The sequence below is a fragment of the Euprymna scolopes genome, chromosome 11 (genome assembly GCF_053919585.1).
Source record: "Euprymna scolopes isolate OS-2025 chromosome 11, ASM5391958v1, whole genome shotgun sequence".
In the NCBI taxonomy this organism is placed as follows: Eukaryota; Metazoa; Mollusca; class Cephalopoda; order Sepiida; family Sepiolidae; genus Euprymna; species Euprymna scolopes.
In genome coordinates this window covers 59,796,214-59,805,703 of record NC_136492.1, presented here as the reverse complement: position 1 = coordinate 59,805,703, position 9,490 = coordinate 59,796,214, and the positions used below count along the sequence as shown (strand labels likewise).

The 9,490-nt window shown below is 31.8% G+C and overlaps 1 protein-coding gene across 13 annotated transcripts in view; it reads right to left on the bottom strand.

Moving 5' to 3' along the window:
* Positions 1-2,746: 2,746 nt before the first annotated feature.
* LOC145287867 (anoctamin-4-like) overlaps positions 2,747-9,490 on the bottom strand; it is a 746,862-nt gene continuing 740,118 nt past the window's right edge. For all 13 annotated transcript variants that reach the window (XM_080135748.1, XM_080135749.1, XM_080135750.1 and 10 more), the window contains 4 exons: positions 8,477-8,529; positions 7,561-7,733; positions 5,393-5,498; positions 2,747-3,740 (listed from right to left, as the gene is read on the bottom strand). In XM_080135748.1, the coding sequence (XP_079991874.1) occupies positions 3,573-3,740; positions 5,393-5,498; positions 7,561-7,733; positions 8,477-8,529 (500 nt within the window). In that variant the 3' untranslated portion in view covers positions 2,747-3,572. The remainder of the gene's footprint in view (positions 3,741-5,392; positions 5,499-7,560; positions 7,734-8,476; positions 8,530-9,490) is intronic.

Here is a 9,490-nt window from a genome sequence, read left to right as displayed (position 1 = left end):
AATACAATATCCGTTTTTCTTACATTCGCATCTCACTATATATATATAGTGTGTGTGTGCGCGCATGTGTAGGATTTTTTTTTTTTAATTTCTTTTTCAATATTATTTTTACGCAAAAATCAATTCATATATATATATATATATATATATAGAGAGAGAGAGAGAGAGAGAGAGAGAAATAAATGTACTTCGTATTTTAAATTTTCGTTTGGACTTTGAAATATGTCGTCTAGTTAAAGTTCCATAGCGAAATTGTCGGCTTAAGCTTAAACATACATTTATAAGTCAGTGGAAGAGGTTGGTTTTAAAGCATTTCAAATAATAGAAATGTGTTTTACAATTTTGTATAAAAAAGATGTTGGCGAGTAAAATAATTGAAAATAACCAATAAAAGTTGATTTTTTTTTTTCTTATAGCAAATAACACTAAATGGTTCAAGAAACATTAGCGCTGATGTATCTTTAATCCAAAGAAGCACGTTCATACTCCTCTGAAGAATAAAATTAGAATTTAATTTGAACATGAAAATAAAAATATATATCCAAGATGGCTGGGACTAAAGAGAAAATCATGGTGGATCAGAGTAGCCAGCCTAGAAACGTTAGGATCAGGTTAACCATGGTTAGATTGATCTTTTTATGAGATACAGAGCAAATATGAGTAAGGAGCATGATGTTGAAAAAGACAAAATACTCAATGATTCTAGGAACATCACTGATCTGTCACATTCATCAGGAGAATAACGTTAGCATTTGAACATTACAGTAAAAATATTAGTCTATGAAATCCTATATCACTGTAAAAGATTCAGATATAATTATATTATTATAATAACAAAGATACATATAAATCTCTTCTACAACTTATGCAAAATGTTGACCAAGCACAACCCAAAATTTAGAACATTCATCTCTATAAGGATTATATATATATATATATATATATATATATATATACACACACACACAAGGTTAATATTTTCAGAGGTAAAGCAACCAATGAAGTTTAACAAAGTTAATACAAGAGTATTCAATACCAAAGTAGGGCAAAATGCTTATGTAAAAACAAATACAAAAGCAATAATATGTTGCCACACATTCATAAGCATGTAACTAGAGAGCTTATACGAAAGCTAAGTTTGTACAAACTTAGCTGTATTGCCCGAAGAAGTCTCTAGTTACTAGTTAACCAAAACATGCTCATGAATATGTAGCAACGTATTCCTTATGTAAAAACAAATAGAAATCACACACACACACATATATATATATATACACACACACACACACACACACACACACACACACACACACACACACACACACACACACACACATGTCAGGGTGTCCACAAAGTCTGGCTACATAATGTAGCCAGACTTTGTGGACACCCTGTATATATTAGTGTTGGGACGATTAATCGGAATCAGAAAATTTTCCGATGCCAAAACCGATTCCTTAAATTATCTTTTTTATTTGATTTTGGTTAAAGAAAAATCTTCCACTGCTGGTAGTAATAATAAAATAAATATTTATTTATTTAAATTTCCAGTAAGACTAAAATCTCTAGATCACCCCCCCCCCTCGAAAGTGTGTTTTTACGTTTGAGAAAATATAGGCACATTTAAGATGAGTTTTTACCTCGGTAATCGGGACAAAATAACAATTTTATAGTTAAATATTTAGAGATTTATGAAGAATCAGAATCGGGAATTTAGTATGGGATCGGAGAAATATTGGAATCGTCCCATCACTAGTATATATATATATATATTTGTGGAGAGTTATATTCCAATAACCTCAAAATAAAATCAGTTAACAATAATGATTTGCTTTTTTTAATTGTTTATTTTCCAATTATTTTATTAATATTTTTTTTCTTCAAAAGTGCTAAGTACGGGTTTTGTTGTATTGATGGGAGATATGGTCCATTGTGTCATCAATATATAACGAGAAGTTTGATTACTCAACGAACCATATCTCTCATCAATACAATGAAAACGTGTCTAGTACTTATGAAAAAATAAATAGGTATTCGCCTATAAGTAAAATAATTTGAAAAACGAAAGTCATGATTGTGGACAGATTCTGCTTTTTGGTCATTGGAATGTAACTCACCGCCTCTGAGGACCGAACTGGATATTCATTCAGCCTATAATTTGTAACAATTTAGACTATATTATAACGAACATACGATTCGTGAATAAATATTCTTTTGTATAAACTCTAGAAATATATAAACTTAAAATTTAAAATTGTAAAGATACATCTAGATAAGCTTTTTTTAATAGCTATTTTCAAATTCAAATATAAGTAATGATTTCAAGTTGGTTATATTACACTTTAATTTTTACGTGGTGTATAAAGTCATGTAACATATGTAATGGAAACTTACACTCCAGTGTCGTACAACAGTTTCAATTTGCCTTCAAGTAGACGTTAAGTTACGCAATTGAATATTTTAGCCAGAATATTGTAGATATTAAATTTGTTTCATACAACTATTGCTGTAAAAGCTTTCAGATGATGATCTGGAGTTCAACTCCAATTTCAGGGCCAAACTATTATCGTTACTCATCCAAAGTGCTCCAGTAGTACCTCACGATATCACTAAGTTTTTGGGGCATCACAAAAATGAAATACCAAGTTTGGGCTGAAATTTAAATGTTATCGTTTTATATTAAAAATTTTTAAGCAAAAATAAATTGTTAGAATTTTTTTTTTCCAGACAGAAACATGTTTAACAATTTTTTTTTTTTCATTATTTCAAGATTTTTTTTTTTTTTTGCTGAATTGATATTGTCTAGATTTCATATTTCAAAACGGTTTTAAGTAATAAAAATAATATGTTTTTGTATGCGTGTACAAGTGGAGAGAAGTATTTTTTTTGTCTGCAATTTAACAAATGTTTGTTTTAATAAAAGAAAAAAAAAATGAAAAAGCTGGTATGTGCATGATTTTGTAAATCAATTTTTTTGACATTAAGCTATTTTAATTCTGGCCGCTTCAGTAGTGCCTCACGATTTCAGCAAGCATTGCAAGTGTCTCATAAAAAACAAAATGGCAGGACAATATTGTTATATCAAAATTTTTTGAGCAAAAATAAACTGACTTCAACAATGTTAATTTGTTTGAAAAAAAAAAAAAAAAAAAAAAAAAAAAAAAATTTTTTTTTGTTTTTATGTTATGAATAGTAACTAGATAATTTTTATATTATCCGTTACATATTTAGCAGATATTGGGATTTAATAAGTAATAACATTTCAGGTTTTGTTGTTTGTTTTCATCTGTAATTTAACATAACAGGACGCTAGTATGTCACCATTTATACTCCCAGCAAGTCTGGCACCCATTTATCCACCTGGGCGGAGTGTTTGCTTACAGCACTTGGTATTCCGAATTTGTCACACATCTTAGTACTAACCAGTTTAGCTGTAAAATGTGTGTGCGTATATTGTGTGGATGTGTGTGTGTAAAATGGGTGTTTAATGTGTATATTAGTTATATGTATACGTGTGAGTATAATATATAAGTAAACATATATATAATCAAATTCTACAGCTGAAATTTGACTTAATCTTGCTTGGTCTCCTCCGCCTTTGCCTTTGCTCGTTTCGTAGCTTCTGCTCTGAACAAGGCTTCCTTCACCAAGTAATTCTCCCGCAGAATTTGAATCTTCACACCATGAGGAATATCCGGAATGAGGTAGGCAATAAACCAAGCGAGAAGGACAATACAATTCTGGAAAATAATAAAAAAAAGAATAAGTTAATTTAAAAAAAAAAACAAAAAAAAAACAACAACATTCTTTTCATATAAGCAGACATATTCGGTGTTACTTTGTTGACAAGTTTCTTATTTTGTTTTTGCCAGTGTTGGGGCATCCTATCAGATGCCATACATTCACCCGAGAAATCTTTTTAATATTCTAACCATCCCTTGAAGTGCAATTGTTTGTATCTCTCTTGCACTTGGTTTGAACATGATTGAGTTTTGCAAAAGAAAAGAAAAATATCGATGTTTGGTGCATTTTATTTTATTTTACAAAGGAGTCACCACTTACCAAGGTCCAGAGGCCACTCGAGGATAAGAGTTAATGAGTGTATGGTTTTCAAAGGGACAATATCGTAGTAATCATTAGTATCAGTAGTGAAAATTTAGTTGATTGGATTACTTAAGAGGATGGCTCATCAAGAACTTGTTCACATTGGACTTGAAGACGACCATATTGTAGTCAGCTGGAAAACTGGAAAATGGAAGAGAGTTTCACAGGCGTGCTGTTCTATGAAAGAAACTTTGTTCATGGAATCTAGGTTTAGGTACAGTACAGATATAGAGTGGGGAAAATTATTGATAGTGGTTTCAGCTAGACAAGTATTTTTCGTGAAAGTTTAGCAAGGGGGGAACCATAGATTGGAGCTCAGACGATCACTTGTCATGAAAATAACGATATGCAGAGATAGGATTGAAACATTTCTCCTGTGGGAAAGAGATTGCAGGGAAGAGAAAAGGGCGTTCCCTACTAAGCTACAGTCTATTTTGAACTCTGTCAAGGCAGGATAAGTGCTTCTAGTAGCTCCTGTCCAGATGTGGCAACAATACTCCATCCTTGAATGCACTTGACTTTTATACAGGTAGAAAATTGCATTGACAGTGGGATATCTACTGGGGTAGTAGAATGATCCCACCATTTTCCCAGTAACCTTGGCAACAGATTTGATGTATGTGCTCCATTTCAGATCAGAAATAAAGGTCAGGCCCAAAAGTTTGTCAAAACATGGAGCCTCTCTAAGACAAAAGCCATTCATTTCAATTGATATCAGACTGGAGTTAGAGCGTTGATGATGTAAAGATAGAAGCTTGGTTTTAGATGCATTAAAATTAACCAGGCACCTCTTTCCCCATTGCACCACATGCTCAAGATCAGAGGAGAGAGAGTCAAAAAGAACTTGGTCATTTACAGCCTTTGAAGTATTGCCACAACTGGTAGTGTATCGTCAGCATAAATGTTTATGAATGATGTTAGGATGTGATTTGAGAGATCATTGATCAGGAAGAGAGTTGGGTCAAAGACAGAACCCTTAGGGGTTCCAACATTAATACCATGAGCTTCTGATTTCTACTCATCAACCACTGCTCTTCTGAACCTACTGGAGAGAAATGATTTAATAATCGAGACATTTCCACCTATACCATAGCTGGAGATCTTGTGAAGTAGACCTTTATGCCATACATTATCAAAGGCCTTTGATATGTCAAGAACAATTGCCCTATAAAGGAAGTCTCCGCTGAGAGATTTGCTAATCCTACGAGCACCAGGCTTTCAGACAACCGTCTAGATTATTGATATGATTGTTTTTCTATTGTTGTCGCAAAGCAAAATGAAAACTTACCTCAAAGACAATAACAAAAGCCATTCTTGCTGTCAGTATGTGCCAAAACATGATTGTGTATTGATATTTGTAGGGAGATGTAGGTGGATATCTGTAGTCTCGATATCTGTAAGAAAAAAAAAAAAACTATAATGTTAGAAAGGGTGGCACGGTAGATTTTATGGAAAAATCTGAACGTTACCAATTTATATCATGATAGTCTTAGGCATTTCATGTTCGTATGTTATCACCTTTCACGTGCATATAAAGAAAGGAGATTCCCCAATCAGGAAAGACATTTAATTAATCTGAGATCGAAAATTCCAATTTTATCCATTTTAAAATGAATTGTTTCCAAATCAAATTATGTTGTCTCGTTAACTAAAACAGTTGAGTTTTAAATAAATTTCAACAAGTAATATTCGGTTTATTGATCTGAAGAATATTTAGTTGACAATTATTTTGATAGTAAAAATAAACAGAATATTGTTTTAAAAGAAATCAATTATTTTAAAATATACGTATTAGTCTTTTTTTTAAACATTTAGTTGACATTTGTGGCAGTTATAGCCCCTAAAATAATGCTGTGTACTTATGTGATATACTTTTGCTGATACACCTTTGTGTTTTTCTTTCAGTCTGAAAAGTTCGGGTTAAGATCCAAGTGTAGTATCTGTTCTGATGCTACACTCAAGTTAATTTGTCCTTAGTCAATGTAGGGGGAAACCTTTATATACCAAGACAATCTATACTTTTGCCTACTGCTAGAGTACCCCTTTTTGGGGAGCTGGTTTCCACCCCCACATTCTGTATAAGTCATTAGACACCAATTAAGCATTTTAATTTTTTCATGGGTTATTTTTAATATAAAGACTTAGATAATAGATATTTTGTAGAATCAAAATAATGCGATAAATTTTCATAAAAATTGTAATAAAGGTTCTAGATGTGATGTTTAGTAAAATTACATTTGGATTTAAATCTTCATAAGCGGACATAAAATAATGTTACCCGTCCCTGGGACGAGTATTCTAGCTACATTAAAATAGGAAATAGAAGCAAAACATTTTTAATGGTAACATTGAAATTTCATTTATCAAATGTGAAAAAAGAACCTGCTTTTCTTTCAATCTGAATTTTTCGTCTTCCTTTAAAATTCACTTCAATTGAATTAATCTAACATGTAATCTTGATAGATTTTCAAGGTCAAACCCCAAATCTAATATATAAACGTCTGTGTCTGTTTCCAAAACTAAAAGTCGCAGAGCTATGCTAGGAGCTTCAAATGATTGAATTTTTTTTTTTACGGGCGGTTCTTTTATGGGTCTTTAGCTGGTTAAAATTGTTTTTAAGAGGTCAAAAATTCGGTCAAAATTGAAAAAAAAAAAAATCGTTAAACATTTTTACATTCATCTTAGTTTATTTTTAATCAGTTTATATGCGTGTTACCTTGGTACAGTGGTAACGTCACCAGCTTCGAATGTTACAGTTTCGGGTTTGATTATAGCTTGTTTATTTTTAAAATCACAATTCTATAATAATATATACGAAATCTGGACAAATGAAAATATCATATTTAAACATATTTTACGCCCGGGGGGGGGGGAGCCCCCCACTCCCCACCCCGCTCTTATCTAAGCTAACAAATATTAGCAAAATGACATACTTTGCTACAACTTATTTTTTGTTCAATTATGATTGGTAATATGAAACATTTTTAAATAAAAATCATCAATGGGGATAACTCATTTTAAATTGTATATGATAGGAGTTACCTATCTTACAACTAAAATTGTATATCTTTTTCTGTATAAGCTTAAAATGTGTTGAATAAAAATAAATAACTTGGCATAACACGCAACACTGACCAAATCTAGTCTTGAACAATTTTAGTATTCTTTTGAATTTTTATATACCCTTTTTTCTAAAATTTTTGTAGCTGTTTGCACGTTCATATTCAACGTATAATTTGAGATCAAATTGTCTGATCAAATGTTTTGAGGCAGAGTTTGTCACCAACTATTCTTAACATGTATACTATTAACAGCTTTAAGAAATCCTCTTATAATATTATAGTACAATAATATATTTGTACAAGGGAAAAATATTTTGTCTTATTTTTACTCTTAACAAAAGACGCGCATTTATAATATGTATACAGTGTAAATAATTGTGTTCAGTGTATTTACCTGCATTCTGTGATGTTTTCATGAATGAGTGGGCGGCTTCTATTTGGGAAATCTTTGATGTCAAATACAGACAAACTGAAGTTGACATAACCAGTCAGATCGTGGCGGGGACTTTTTTCCAATTTGTAAACGAGTTTGGGAATGAAATCCGATGTGACTGCAATAATGAAGGCCTGCAAATGAAGAAAATATAGAAATTATGAAGACGTTTTTGAGGAATTAATGAAAGTTGTAATGACTTCTTTGGAATTTTTTTTTTTTTTTTTTTTACGCAGGCATCACATTATCAAGGCCAAGAGGCCACTCAAGGATAAGGGTTAAGGAGTGTGCAGTAGAAATTGGAAAATATAGTAATCATTAGTAATGAAAATTCGGTAAATTTGATAACTTATATGAAACGGCTCATCAAGAACTTATTTACGTTAGACTTGAACACAACCATATTGTAGTCAACCGGAAAGCAGGAAAACGGAAGACAATTCCACAGGCGTACAGTTCTAAGAAAGAAGCTTTGTTCATGGAATCTACGTTTAGGTTTAGGCACAGATAAAGAGTGGGGGGAATTATTGATAGTGTTTTCAGATAGACGAGTGTTTCTTGTGAAAGTTAGGCGAGGGGGGGACCATAGACTGAAGCTCAGTCGAACGCTTTCCATGAAAATAACGATACATCAGAGACAAACTCGCAACATTTCTTCTGTGATTGTCTTTTTGAAATATTTTAATTATGCAATTTACTGTTATAAAAGAACAAAAAAAAATGTCTAAAGGAAATTTTATAAATATATCTCTAAAATGAAATTAAACAAAAATGTCTAAACTCAATTATTTTTTTAATACTGCAAAATGGTAGATTTGATACAAACAAAATAAAATGCATATACAAAGATGCTTTGATTTAAATCTTAGATACTTACATTGGAAATAACTGCAATAATGCAAATACTCTTTAAAATTCCATACCACACACCTGAAATATAAAGTAAAAAAATGTGATATCAGAGAAAAATAAGTAAAAATGCATAAACCTTTAAAATAGTACATATTTTATTAAAAAGATCATTAAATGAAGCTACATTATTTACTTCTCTTCGGATTATTCATGTTTTAATGATTTTAAATTTTATGTAAATATGTATGTATAATATCCAATAAAAAGTTTCATATCAGATTGCATAGGACTGAAGGAAAAAAAACAAGCTTTATACAAGTAAGAACATCTTGCATCTAAAATATTGTATTAAAATACACACACACACGAATTGCGTTAATGCTGGTTCCACCGTCCTATCTTAATCTGATCCAGCTTGAATCTATCTGCTACAGCTTTGAATTGTTCTGCCTTCTATAAAACTAAATTTCTTTTTATATACACATTAAAAATTCCCTGCTGCCTCAAAAAATCATGCGTGATCTATATGCAGCCGACTTATCTTGTTAACAACACAGAAGCAGACCTTCAACACCTAATGGATTGTTTCTTGGATACATTAGGAGTTTGAGCTGACCATCGTCCTAAAGACGACAATGGTAGTCTGCCACAAACACTTTTTACCATATCAAACATTCTCAATTAAGCTATAGAGTATCAAAAGTATTAAAGATTAAAGAATATTAAAAATGCGAGATTCATTTCTATATATAAGTAGTCAATGAAAACATTGCACGGAAGGAAGAACAAACCTTGTTTATTAGAAAAATGTCGCAGAAAGTTTGACAGTGTCTGAGCGAGGAAAATGCATTGAAAGTTGTTTAGCTTGTTAAAGGTTAATCAGCAGTCAAGCAAATATCAATGCTGGAGCGTACAATAGAGGGAAAGAGAGAGAGAGGGAGGGAGGGAAAGAGTGAGGAAAAGAGGGAGAGAAAGGGGAGAGAAGGAAAGAGTGGGGGAAAGAAAGAGGGAAAGAGAGAGAGAGAGAAAGAGAGAGAGA